This window comes from Petromyzon marinus, chromosome 82 (assembly GCF_048934315.1).
Source record: "Petromyzon marinus isolate PM22_M1 ecotype Great Lakes invasive population chromosome 82, UKy_Petmar_22M1.pri1.0, whole genome shotgun sequence".
NCBI lineage: Eukaryota > Metazoa > Chordata > Hyperoartia > Petromyzontiformes > Petromyzontidae > Petromyzon > Petromyzon marinus.
In genome coordinates this window covers 6,861,993-6,876,111 of record NC_133747.1, presented here as the reverse complement: position 1 = coordinate 6,876,111, position 14,119 = coordinate 6,861,993, and the positions used below count along the sequence as shown (strand labels likewise).

The 14,119-nt window shown below is 44.9% G+C and overlaps 1 protein-coding gene across 1 annotated transcript; it reads right to left on the bottom strand.

Moving 5' to 3' along the window:
* Positions 1–3,883: 3,883 nt before the first annotated feature.
* Positions 3,884–11,411, bottom strand: LOC142907739 (uncharacterized). Its single transcript, XM_076057454.1, has 3 exons — positions 11,335–11,411; positions 8,451–8,578; positions 3,884–7,473 (listed from the first exon to the last, which is right to left on the bottom strand). The coding sequence occupies exons 2-3, from the start codon at positions 8,504–8,506 to the stop codon at positions 6,096–6,098; spliced, it is 1,434 nt and encodes a 477-aa protein (XP_075913569.1). The 5' UTR covers positions 8,507–8,578; positions 11,335–11,411; the 3' UTR covers positions 3,884–6,095.
* Between the last annotated feature and the right edge of the window lie 2,708 nt (positions 11,412–14,119).

Genomic DNA, 14,119 nt, shown 5'->3' with positions numbered 1-14,119 from the left:
GGTGTACAACTCCTCTAGAGCAGTTTTGAGAGAAGATCTCATTTGTAGCGATTCAAGTTGCAGTTTATTGGCAATAGCATTCCAGACCCTGGGGGCATCAATAGCAAAGGCCATTCCTCCAGTTTTTGTACGGCAATAGGGAATGTGAAGCTGGTAATGAGCGAAGACCTGAGGTCAAATTTGTTCTTTGAAACAGAGAGGAGATCCAGCAGGTAGTCTGCGGATTTTTTTGTAAGTACATCGTTAATAAATAAGATCTGGTGCACAAGCCGTCGAACATTAAGAGATGTTAAGTTTGACCCAATGTAGAGATCACAGTGGTATCCTATATGGGCAGTTCAATGTACATCTTAAGGCCCAGTGATAGATGGAATCAAGCTTCTTCAGTACAGTACTTGGGGCTCATTTATAAACGATGTCACAGTAGTCAAGTAGAGGCAGTATGGTAGCTTTTATCAATTCCAAACGGAATATTTGGGGGAAGCAGTGCTTGTGTTGATACAGAAAACCAATTTTTATTTTTGTCTTTTTACCAATATAATCAATGTGATCTTCAAAATTCAGTTTTGAATCCAGGATGACCCCAAGATACTTATAGATCTTGACTTGATCTATTTGATAATTATTTAAGGAATGTAATTGGGGAAAAATAACTTCCTGCTTTAGTTCTGGTGAGAAGCATAGCACCTTGTTTTTGGAGGTATTCAGGACTAGTTTATACAGGACACGGACGCTGAGGGCAGCTGGTCTCCACACGACTCCAGAAGAAGAACTCTGATCTATTTTGACTCTCTCTCTCTTCTTATCTTCGCAAAATCCCTTAATCCCCTGGTGACATGACGTTATCCTGCACGTCCAATCGATTACTTTTTGCGGTCGTTTTTGAGAGCTCTGGGCGTTACGGGGGGAGAGTGACGTAGTGCCCCCCCCCCCTTCCATTGTTCTTACAGTGGCGTTCCTTATCGCTGACTCACCGGTTAACCTGGTTGCCCGCTCGGCTGAATACACACCCGGGGCACCCGCGGGGATTTCCCCCTCCCGCCCCACCGTGGGTACCACCCCCCCCGCCCCCTGTGTTGTGTATGCTTCATCGCGGCTGGCCTGTAAAGCTCTATGCCCCATTTTGGGGAGGCCGCTATGGAATCCGGCCTGGGGGGGGTCCAGCCAATCTCCGGGTCCATGGAAACCATGAAACATCCCTAAGGGGTCCTCGGGTAAAAACCCATCGTACCCGGGGGCCGCCCCTCGAGACCCTCCGGGGGTGCATGTGAGTGTTTAGTGGGGGCATGCGTGCGTTCGTGGGGGGGGGGGGGGGTGCGAGGAGAGGACAGCGCCGGCCGAGTTGCTCCGCTGCGGTGGCACCACACAAGTTTGAGTGGCGTGAAGTCGTGGGAGTTGAACAGGCACGTGCTGCTACTGACAGTCGTTGACTATGGTTGGACAGACGCTGATAACAACAACCGCAATTCGCCACTAAGTGGCGGTGACATCACCACGATGCTTGTGCCAGGCCATGTGCACTTTGAGGCCACGTGAAGTGTCAAACTCCCGCTGGCAGGAGGTCACGGGGCAGACCCAGGTGCCACGGGTCGAGTGACTGAGATGACTGGCTGATACACCACCTGTGCCCCCTACTGTGGCAACTTGCTGTGCTTTAGCCACCCGGCGCTCCGTTCGTTGTTGTGAGCACCGCTCCTCCGCCCTCCATTGTTGTTGGAGGGCGACTGCCTCCAACTGCCCAGTAGCAGCATCCTTCATGAGCCTCCTCCACTGAGGCCGATCTTGACACCGCTGGTACCAGTCATCGGCAAGTCCACTCAGCTCCACGTCCTCCTGTACCACATCACTACATCTCTCAAGCCCATGCCGCGCCCGTTTAGCCCCCTTTATATTGCCGAAAAAAAGCTGTTAAGGCATGCGGTGGCTGGGCATGCGGGCTATATAACCCAGCCAACGCCGCCTTGCCTGCCCAGATCTTTCAAGGATTTGTGAGCTCCTCACACAATCCAGCCTGGTCAAACCCAGGATGGATCGTAAGCCGGCCAGCCTAAATGTTTCCAACCGGTGAAGATGCCCCATTAGGGGGTCCACATTTCGCAAGCATAGAGAAAGGAGGGAATGACCGTGGCCGAGAAGACCTGAAGCTTCGTTCGGAGCGACAGACCAGGCAGCTTCCACACAGCGTTACGCAACCGATGAAAAGATAATGCCACTCGACTGATTCGGAGTGAGATCTCTGCTGTTAAACTGGAGCCGGTCATGAGCACACTGCCCAGGTATGGGAAACTCTCCACTCTCCCCACAACTGCCCCATCACCGATTGGGAGTTGTGGGGGTGGAGTGTCGATGGTACAAAATACCCAGGCAGGTGCTTAGTTTTGGTGGGGCTGGTGGTAAGGCCCCACCTCTTAGTGGCATGCTCGAGTTTCAGCAGCAGCATCTCCAACTCCTCCTCTGAATGAGCAGCAATTACCAAATCATCGGCATACATGTGGTTGACCAATAGGGACCATCCCTTGACCGTACCCGGGCATTGATCAGCCTCCCATTATATCTGTACCAAATGGAAATTCCCCCGGTACAGCTATTGAAGGCTTCACGAACTACGTGGTCAAAATAGATGTTAAATAATGTGGTAGCCAGAGGACATCCCTGTCGCACGCCAAGGTGTACAGGGAATGGCTCTGACTCCTGGCCACATACCCGGGCCCGCTCACCATGATGAAGGTCCTTACTGATCGTGAGCAGAGGGTCAGGGACTCCAAAAGCACGAAGAACAACCCAGAGGCCAGGCGTAATGATGGCATCATATGCCTTGACCAGGTTAATGAAGCAGAGATGTAGGTCTTGCTGGAATTCCCTACGCCTCAGCTGTAGCAGACGGACAGAAAATATGGCATCTGTGCAGGACCGCCATTTGCTGAAACCGCATTGGGGCTCCGCAAGCCTCTCCTCAGCGTGTCTAGCAAGGCGATGTTGAATAATCCTTGCCAGGACCTTTCCCGGCACACTGAGGAGTGAGATGCCCCTGTAGTTTTTACAGTCGGTGCGGTCCCCCTTCTTAAAGAGGGGGACCAACAGGGCATCCTTCCAGTAGTGCGGGACCTGTCCAGTGATCCAGACTGTTGTTATGATGTCATGTAGGGCAGTCTGTGCACAAACGCCACCCTCCTTCAGCATTTCGCTTGGGAGCTCATTTTGACTGCAGGTATTGGGGACAATGCAGACATGAATCCTCGTAAAAATGTTTCAGTTTTGTTGCCAGAAAAAAAGGGGAAAAACCCTAATATTACGTTTTGGAACTGGCAAAGGAGGTCTAATAATGTAGATGCTCACCCCGAGCCCTCATTACTTTGATAGTGCATTGTCTTTGAGCTGTACGCCTTTTGGCATCATATGGTCGAGCACCAATTGGGTCGAGGCTCAAAAGAAAGCCGTCCCTTGGTGTGGACCAATCAGTTTCAAGGACAATGCATATATTGTCATAGTATGTTTTTTGTTTGCATTTTGACTGCAGGTATTGTGGTTAATGCAGACATGAATCCTCATAAGGTTTCAGTTTTGTTGCCAGAAAAAAGGGGAAAACCCCAATAATTACATTATGGAACTGGCAAATGAGGTCTAATGATGCATTCAGATTATGTTATGCTAATTGGGGAGGTGTAATTGCATTAAGTTATGCAAGTGCATGTGATTATGATAATATATGCAATGATTAGTCTCTGTCTCGTTGTCTAGGGTTGTATTATCAATCGGGATAATACAATGATCCCCGCGTTAACTTTTACTGATTATGCCTTAGTGTGTTTAGATCTCATTGCATGATACAGTTCTTATAATTAAGATTATTATGCATGAACTTAGGAAGGCACCACTAAGACACTTCTGTGTTAAGCAACTTTAATCTCTTAACAAAAACATAACACTCTAATATGCAAACTCATATGCTAGGAATGTCAACACAGTACTCCTGGAGATGTTCTCCTCATTGATCCGTACATTTAACCCTCAATGGTTACGTTTGTTAAACTGGGTAACAGAACAATCGGTTAATTCCTCAGAGGAAAGCGAGCATTCACGGCGATGGGAAAAAGTCCTTAAAAATTAATGTGACAATATTCATGCAAATAGCAATAAATAAACATGTCCCGAAAGCAAAAGTATACCTCAATGAATTCATTGGTAAGATTATGCAATTAACTAAATGTCTTGGAACATTGGTGTGTGGCAGTGTGCCTGCTTCAGCAAATACTTATCAATTGGCTAAGGCTTCAAAACATTCGCGGGCAAGATTCTGTGATGAAAAGACAGATTTCAACACCATAGTCTCCCTGTGAATGTGTAGATTCATAACATAGCTGTTTCTAAATATTATTGGTTCTTTCGGTAAAGTCACGTAGAAGGGAAACAATAAAATAAAAAAGTAAAATAAAATTCACTTTTTTCAAATTTTCTTGCTGTGGTTTTCACACCTGATGATGATTGCTTGTGTTGATGTCGAAACGTCATGATAATTTTATTGTTTTATATTTGTATTATTTTGTTTCCCTTCTACGTGACTTTACCGAAAGAACCAAGAATATGAATCCCTGCAGTCACGAAAGCTTTAAATACAAAATGTTAAGTTTCATCAATGAATTCATTGGTACAGTTATGCAATTAACAAAAATGACTAAAATATTTCTAAACGACCATATCTGCGTAACTCAAAGGGGGAAACACAAGGATAACTTTTGGAGTACTCTTATTAGTCTGACATGTGTGTAATGTGTGTGTGGGTGGATTGTCTCCTTGCTCAAGTCTTCGCGTTAAGCAGACGCCGAGGTGGGGCGTTGCTTGTGCCAAAAATGGGGGCAGTTGTTTGTCCGGTGTACATGTGTATGTTCTGATTTCAATAATTAATCTGGAGTGAGGGAGAGGTTCCTTTTGCCTGGTTGCATTCTCCCCCCGCCCCACTCTTCCCTCACGGCTGGGGTGTTACATTTTCTCTTCCATCATGGTTTGGAATTCCTTCATGGTGTTCGATATCTCAAGGCAAGGTGCCCTCCATGTGTGTATGTAATTTATTGCTACCACGTGCTTCTGGAAGACAAAGGCGGTTGGGAGGCTCTATCTATGGAACGCATTATCTTGATCGTGTGTGATTGACCTGTTTCGGCTTTATTCTCGAGTTATATTTTGATATCCTGAGGTTGGAGAAAAAACAAGTTTTTACTTAAACTTCTGTGACTGTCAGAATTCATTCTTTGGTTCTTTCGGTAAAGTCACGTAGATAGAATAATAATAATAAATAAGGTGAATAACATTAATATTAAAACAATATACCCGAAATAATAACCCACTCATGAAGATTGTAGCATGGTTCTTAATCTGAGTGCAATCTAAAATGTCGACTTATTCTTATAGCCAAGTTTCGAACTTTTACTGTTGAACTAAAAAAAACAAAAAAAAATGTCTGTTTGGTTCTCACCGCCTGAAAAGAATTGTGGCGCCCATTGCTTGTACGTGCTGTGTGGCGGCCTTTGAAGCCCGGTAGAGATTTCTCCAGAATCTCATTAGCACCCCCCCCCCTCCCCTTTTTGCACCTGGGTTTTTTAAATTAGCTTTTAAGGCTACTTCCTTGCCTGGTGTGACTTGTGGAAGGCAGCTGCTGTGAGGGGTGAGGGTGGTTGTTCCAATTTTTTCCTCAAGTTACACCGCGATTGATTATTAAACAAAATATTTTGGCAGAATTATTCTTCATATCAATTTTGGAAAAAAGCCTAAATATACAACAGCCACCACCTTGTGCCACACAGGGGCAGCTGCTACTTGGGGGTGCTCTTTGAGTGTTTGAGACGAGATACGATACAAAACTCCTAATTGCCGAGGCGATGAAGCAAGCACCATACAAATTCAATTATTAGAACATAGTGAATGCTTGGGAGCTCATTGGCTCTCGCTCCTGGTTAGAGATCTATCCAACCCACAGGTCCACAAAGACTGGCTGCTCTTACCCTGCAGGTTGAACCTAGGAATTGAGTGTTCAACTTTACATTATTTTAATTAAAGGCCTGTGACAAAGGTGCATCTATTGGAGCGACATCGTCTCTGGCTTACACATCTACCGGGTCTCCATATGACTTTGTATTGTCTCGGAGGAAGTCCACCCACACCTCCACTTCCACAAACTGTTGGGAGTTGCCTCGCTCTGCCTCACATTCAGAATTCTCCTCCTGCTTCACGTTGCCTCCATCGATGCGAAGGTCCCATTTTGGAGATGAATCTTCATCTTCACATTTTACCTTCACTTCTTCGCTCTTCACCATCACCTCTTCATATTTCACCATCACCTCTTCATATTTCACCTTCACCTCTTCATATTTAACCTTGATACCTTTAAAAGTGTCCAAGGTGGGATTTTCTTCCGGTTCTTGTTTCACGAGGGATGGGCTCATTGCGGCTCTTTGACTTTCACAAGCTGATTTCAGATTCCGCTCTTTGTGGATCTTCTGATGCTTGTGTGTTCTCTGGTGTCCTTGAAGATGCGTTGACCGTGCAAACGCCTTCCCACACACACTGCACTTGAAGGGTTTCTCTCCCGTGTGTGTTATCTGGTGTCTTACAAGAGTAGATGAACGAGCAAACGCCTTCCCACACACACTGCATTTTAAGGGTTTCTCTCCCGTGTGTGTTTTCTGGTGTTCTACAAGAGTAGATGAAAGTGCAAACGCCTTCCCGCACACACTGCACTTGAAGGGTTTCTCTCCCGTGTGTGTTCTCTGGTGTCTTTGAAGATGCGCTGCCCGTGCAAACGCCTTCCCGCACACACTGCACTTGAAGGGTTTCTCTCCCGTGTGTCTTCTCTGGTGTGATACAAAAGATGACTTTGCCAACGCCTTCCCACACACACTGCACTTGAAGGGTTTCTCTCCCGTGTGTCTTCTCTGGTGTCTTATAAGAGTAGATGACTGTGCAAATGCATTCCCACACACACTGCACTTGAAGGGTTTCTCTCCCGTGTGTGTTCTGTCGTGTTTTATAAGAGCAGATGAACGTGCAAATGCATTCCCACACACACTGCACTTGAATGGTTTATCTCCCGTGTGTCCTCTCTGGTGTGTTATAAGAGCAGATGACTGTGCAAACGCCTTCTCACACACACTGCACTTGAAGGGTTTCTCTCCCGTGTGTCTTCTCTGGTGTGTTATAAGAGTAGATGAATGTGCAAACGCCTTCCCGCACACACTGCACTTGAAGGGTTTCTCTCCCGTGTGTGTTCTCTGGTGTATTACAAGAGCAGATGAACATGCAAACGCCTTCCCACACACACTGCACTTGAAGGGTTTCTCTCCCGTGTGAGTTCTCTGGTGCTGTGTCAAATGTCCAGGACGATCCGTGCTGTATGCACGCCGGTCGCATTGTTGCCTTTTTGTACCGAGCCGCGCCGAGTGCCTTAGCTCCATCAGACCAATTCTACAGAGGAAGTGACAGCTGCAGACAGAAAAAAAGGACATCCACACCATCTACACGTCAGTATCGATGCACACAGGAATGCATATATACAGTAACACTTGACTTACATGTCTATACTTATTCATATATTCATAATATAGTGAACAAGTTTCCCAAATTAATCACACGGGTTGTTATGGTACACAATGAGAGGGCGAATGGTCACAAATGTGCCTGGAAGCCCTCGTATCTTCAAAATGAATGTTAATCCAAAACTCAGAGCACACAATTTCGGCTGTCTGGCTACAAAAGGAATATTTATGAAAGCTAAATTCAGCTGACATAGCAAATGGTTTTGAAAATAATACTAATTGTTTTAAAGCTTTCGTGACTGCAGTAATTCATATTCTTAGCTCTTTCGGTAAGAGCTAAGATAATAATACTATTTGTGTTATGCAGAAATTAATGTTCAATAGCAACTTAGAGGTGTGAAGCCAGGCACAGATGTCCTTGAATGCTGGGATGAACAGATCCGACTTCAGCTGCATGTGTGTGCTGTGTTAACTTCCTGACTGTTTCCATTCTTACAAAGAGTTCCAGAAGAAAACAAAAATGAAACTACTGTTTTGATATAACCTCCGTGTTCAACAGAGTTGAGAGATTCTAGATTAAAAGCTTTCGTGACTGCTAGGATCCATACTCTTTGGTTCTATTGGGTAAAGTCACGTAGGTGAAAATAAAATAACAAAAAATCACGACGTTTCGGCCACAACACAAGCGGCCTTCATCAGGTGAAGGGACGAGACTGTCTGGAGGACATAGAACCAAAGAGTAGAGTTGAGAGACTTTACTGCAAACACAAATTTTACACTGTCACACACTGGCATGGTAAACAAGTGGTGGTGTGTCCAGACCCATGCCTGGCCACCTTCATCCGTTCAGTATTAATGCTTCCTTACTCCACCAAGTAATTCATTGAGGATCAATCAACACAGCCGAGGCTGCGTGTCTCTCACTCTCTTCCCGTAGTCGCGTGGATTTTCCTCCGGATCCCCCGGTTTCCCCTCCACATGTAGAGAGTGAACACCGCCACGCGTCTAGAGTGAACACCGCCACGCGTCCAAAGTGAACACCGCCACGCGTCCTGAGTGAACACCACCATGCGTCTAGAGTGAACACCGCCACGCGTCCAGAGTGAACACCGCCACGCGTCTAGAGTGAACACCGCCACGCGTCCCGAGTGAACACCGCCACGCGTCTAGAGTGAACACCGTCACGCGTCGAGAGTGAACACCACCACGCTGTTGACAAGCCTCATCTTGTGTTGTGTGCAGGTCGCTTCTAAAAACAAGAGCGTTATAGCAGCTCAAGCGGGTTGGGCCTGGTAAAAAAATAAAATAAAAACTGTGTGAATATTTAAAGTAAAACAAAGTTTCAAAGTGGCGAGCCGTGTGAAGACAAATTAAACTTAAGCGAGATATTACTCATTGGTTTTTTCGGTAAAGTAACATATGTAGAAATACAATAAAATTATATTAAAACAAAAAACAATCACGACGTTTCGATCACAACGCAAGCGATCTTCATCAGGTGTCAAGAACAAATCACGGAGGTAAATACAACAAAAAGATGAGAGACGAGAATTCAACAAACCTGAATAAACATTATGTGAAGCACATCCAGTCAGGCCAACAACACAGACACTTCCTGGCGGACCACGAATTTCAAAAGTGTTAAATTTCGTGTTCAACCTTTGGATTGCACATACCAGCATAGATAGAATGAAAAATACGAGGTACACGGTCAGTAGAAATACATATACAAGTCCACCAAGAGGTAAGGAGGGAGGAAAGACGGACAGGGAGGCAGAGTGAGAGGGGGGGGCGGAGGGATGAACAGAAGCTTAAATAGGAAATACGGTTGGAGGGGGGGAGGAGCCAGAGCGAGAGCGGCAGCTCAAACACGCACATCTTACACATACAAAACGGCAGCTCGAAAAAGGACCACCTCTTGTAAATACAAAACGGCAGCTCAAAAAATGACCACCCCTTGCGAATACAAAACGGCAGCTCAAAAAGGGCACATCTTACACATAATGACAACGGTAACTTCCCCACAGAAGTGTGACAATAAAGTATTAAAGCTTTCGTGACTGCATAAAATTACTCATTGGTTTTTTCGGTAAAGTCCGTATGTAGAAATACAATAAAATTATATTAAAACAAAATAAGATGTGCCCTTTTTGAGCTGCCATTTTGTATTTACAAGAGGTGGTCAATTTTTGAGCCGCCGTTTTGTATTTACAAGAGGTGGTCCTTTTTTGAGCTGCCATTTTTTATGTGTAAGATGTGCGTGTTTGAGCTGCCGCTCTCGCTCTGGCCCCTCCCCCCCTCCAACCGTATTTCCTATTTAAGCTTCTGTTCATCCCTCTGCCCCCCCCCCCCCTCTCTCTCTGCCTCCCTGTCCGTCTTTCCTCCCTCCTTACCTATTGGTGGACTTGTATATGTATTTATACTGACCGTGTACCTCATATTTTTCATTCTATCTATGCTGGTATCTGCAATCCAAAGGTTGACCACGAAATTTAACACTTCTGAAATTCGTGGTCTGCCAGGAAGTGTCTAACTGTGTTGTTGGCCTGACTGGATGTGCTTCAAATAATGTTTATTCAGGTTTGTTGAATTCTCGTCTCTCATCTTTTTGTTGTATTTACCTCCGCGATTTGTTCTTGACACCTGATGAAGATCGCTTGCGTTGTGATCGAAACGTCGTGATTGTTTTTTGTTTTAATATAATTTTATTGTATTTCTACATACGTGACTTTACCGATAAAACCAATGCGTAATTTTATGCAGTCGCGAAAGCTTTAATACTTTATTAAGCGAGATATTCTTAGCTCTTTCGGTAAAGTCACGTTAAAGGGAAACAATAAAATATATATAAAAAATAAAAATTCTCACGACGTTTCGACCATAACACAAACGGTCATCATCAGGTGTGAAAAGCAACGGCAAGAAACATTTGAAAGAAGTGGCGGTTTGCATTTATTCATTTATTTTTAAACGGTTATTTATTTATTTAAAAAACGTTAGCGCCACGGGCAGCGATTTGGCAATTTATTTAGAAAGTCAATGTCATGTGACATTGACTTCTCCAAGACAGAGGTTCTCTGCAAGCCATCTGGCTACAATGATGAGAGATTCGTTCATGAGGCTATCCACATATACAAGCACAGAAACAATTTCAACCGAGAAGATGGATTCTGGCTAAGCAATCATTGGAAGGATTTGATAAACCATTTCGGGTCTTAATTGATTGTTCACGCTTATGGTGGCTTTCAGAGAGCATACATTAATTTTTCGTCTCCCCCTCCTCTTTTCAGAACATAGATGGACTCGTCCTTCTAAACAAACTGCCAAATCGCTGCCCGTGGTGCTAACGGGTTTTTTAAAATAAATAAAAACACCGTTTATAAATACATAAATACAAACCGCCACTTCTTTCAAATGTTTCTTGCCGTTGCTTTTCACACCTGATGATGACCGTTTGTGTTATGGTCGAAACGTCGTGAGAATTTTTTTGTTTTATATATATTTTATTATTTTATTGTTTCCCTTTAACGTGACTTTACCGAAAGAGCTAAGAATATGAATTACTGCAGTCACGAAAACTTTAAATCAAAATTTAAGCGAGATAATTTAAGCAAACGCGATCAGGCGAGGGCAGGAGGCAAGGCCCCGCGTGGATAGGCCCCGCGTTGTAAACTTCCAACCTGGACATCGCTTCCATGCTCGCTGCTACTCAATTGACATCCCTACGAGAGAGAGCGAGGTTCTACCTCGGTAAACAACCACAACCACCGCCACAACCACCACCACAACCGCGATGAGAATTTCTCACCACGGATTTCAGTGCACGGTCGGAGCGGCAACTTCCTTTAAGTCGCGAAGTCACACTGCAGCAGGAGGTGACATGACGTCACTTGTGGATATTATCACACTCAACGATTGGCTCCGTGATTTAAATAAATTATGTTAATGAACCTGGCCCGAACCGCCAGTCATCGGGCGAAGCTTTGCCCAAATAAGGATTGGCACTGGAACGTATCGGCAGCAGCCAAGCGGAGGTGACGTCACGCTCACGAGCGCGGTGGTCGGGGTTGGGGTGAATAACGTTGTGACATGACGTCACTAGCGAAGCACACCTCCGATGAGGTCACGCTGAGCGGTGACGTCAGAGAGCGGGGTCAGAGTGCAAGTTTGTTGACAATAGGGGAGCGGCAGTGACGTGTGTGAGCGCTGCGCTCCGCACCCGACCAGCCGAGTTCCATTCCCGCTCGTGGCCAATACCGCCAGTGACGATTTTCTGAACCGGTCCTGAGCCTCCCCTACGTCGACTCAGCCTCAAACGAGTACCCGGTGCGGTGTGTAAACATCGCCACTACGGAGACAAAGGCGGCCGGGCGTGGTGCTGGCCACCCACCCCCTCGTGTGCCGTCCCACCCTTAATAGGTGCTCGCTAACAGCACTTGCCCCTACAGTCTGTTAAGGCTGTACGGGGGATCTTTGTATTTGTGTGTTGGGAGCAAGTGTGGGTGCTGATGCCCCCCTCCCCACTCACGCGTCCTAACCGCGCGGATTACGTAATCTTGTTTAAATCGCCGCTCGCAGCTGTTTGGAATTAATTAATTAATCTACTAAGCCGTCGTGTCAACAAGCCGGCCGGCTGCGCTCGGAATCAATTAATTAATTAATTATTCTCTGCGCAATACGCTCGCGGCGTGGGAGAACGTTCATCTATTTATTTGTATATATGCGCGCTCCGTCCACACACTGATTGGAGTCACCCACACACAGCAGTGCGCTAACCGCTGTCCCACCGCTCTTGCCACTCTTCACACCACGCGTCAACCAACAATCTGGCACCGAGGTTTTCATTTCCGGCGCGAATAGCGAACCCTTGTTTGTGGTCTCCCCCCAGCCAGCCCCTCCAGACAGCGCCTAACCTCTTATCACCTTACCCTCGCAACGTGCCATGACCCCACGCTAGGGCTGACGGCGAACTGGGCTGAATCGGCCCCCCATATGCTCACTCACCTCACAGCTGCACGATGGGGGTTGGAGAAGATGCTCGCCTCGAAGACTTTTGCCCGGATCAATCGTTCGCAGCTGCGCCCAACAAACGTCAGTTTCAGTTTATTTAGTTTCAGTTTATTTATTTTCGTATAGCCTTGTGAGCCATTCGACTCTTGAATCGGGTGCAACCACAACAACCAAAAAAATAAAAACACGAACAAGAAAAAACATATTCTTAGTTCTTTCGGTAAAGTCACGTTGAAGGGAAACAACAAAATAATAAAATATATATAAAACAATAAAAACATTCTCACGACGTTTCGACCATAACACAAAAGACGACCGTTTGTGTTATGGTCGAAACGTGAGAATTTTTTTATTGTTTTATATATATTTTATTATTTTGTTGTTTCTCTTCAACGTGACTTTACCGAAAGAACTAAGATTATGAATTACTGAAGTCACGAAAGCTTTAAATCAAAAAAGAAAAAAGATCTTAAAGTGACAATGTGACTTTGTGCAAGAAAAAATTGATGAATAAAAACTGCAAAATATTCCTGAAAAAAGCACCGTACACCAACGCTGTGTGCAAAAAATCCCAGTGGGATGCAAGTCAAACAACACCACAAGAAAACTTAGATTAAGGCCATCAGTCTAACTCCTTACTACAACAAAACAAACATGTCCAAACCAAAAAAGTTTTCTAAATAACCAAAAAATAAAGCCATAATTGCAATGTAACAGTGATCACAGGGACTGTGACCGAATTTTTACATTAAACTACATAAATAACATGTAACACCAAATACTAGAGCCATAGCTGGCTGCATGAGTTACTACACAACAACAGAAGCATCAGTCAGAGTATCAAATTTTTCAATGTACCTTTAAGATCAGCACTCTAAATCAAAATACAGATAATACTTTGCAGCATCATCCGGAGCAAAACATTTTATTTTATTTTACGCCAAGGAATAGCAGTGGCAGCTAGGGTTGTACAACTCCTCTAGAGAAGTTCTGAGAGAAGATCTCATTTGTAGCGATTCAAGTTGCAGTTTATTGGCAATAGCATTCCAGACCCTGGGGGCATCAATAGCAAAGGCCCTTCCTCCAGTTTTTGTACGGCAATAGGGAATGTGAAGCTGGTAAATGAGCGAAGACCTGAGGTCAAATTTGTTCTTTGAAACAGAGAGGAGATCCAGCAGGTAGTCTGCGGATTTTTTTGTGAGTACATCGTGAATAAATGAGATCTGGTGCACAAGCCGTCGAACATTAAGAGATGTTAAGTTTGACCTAATGTAGAGATCACAGTGGTGAGTCCTATATGGGCAGTTCAATGTAAATCTTAAGGCCGAGTGATGATGTAATGAAGCTTCTTCAGTACAGTACTTGGGGCTGATTTATACACGATGTCACAGTAGTCAAGTAGAGGCAGTATGGTAGCTTTTATCAATTCCAAACGGAATATTTGGGGGAAGCAGTGCTTGTTTCGATAAAGAAAACCAATTTTTATTTTTGTATTTTTACCAATATAATCAATGTGATCTTGAAACTTCAGTTTTGAATCCAGGATGACCGCAAGATACTTATAGATCTTGACTTGCTCTATT

Excerpts from the sequence above, each read along its gene's own strand:
- LOC142907739 (XM_076057454.1), bottom strand. The coding sequence starts at position 8,506 with ATGTGGAGGGGAAACCGGGGGATCCGGAGGAAAATCCACGCGACTACG. Across the intron at positions 7,474-8,450 it reads CACGCGACTACGGGAAGAGA|CTGTCACTTCCTCTGTAGAA; the intron begins GTGAGAGACACG and ends TTCTGTCTGCAG.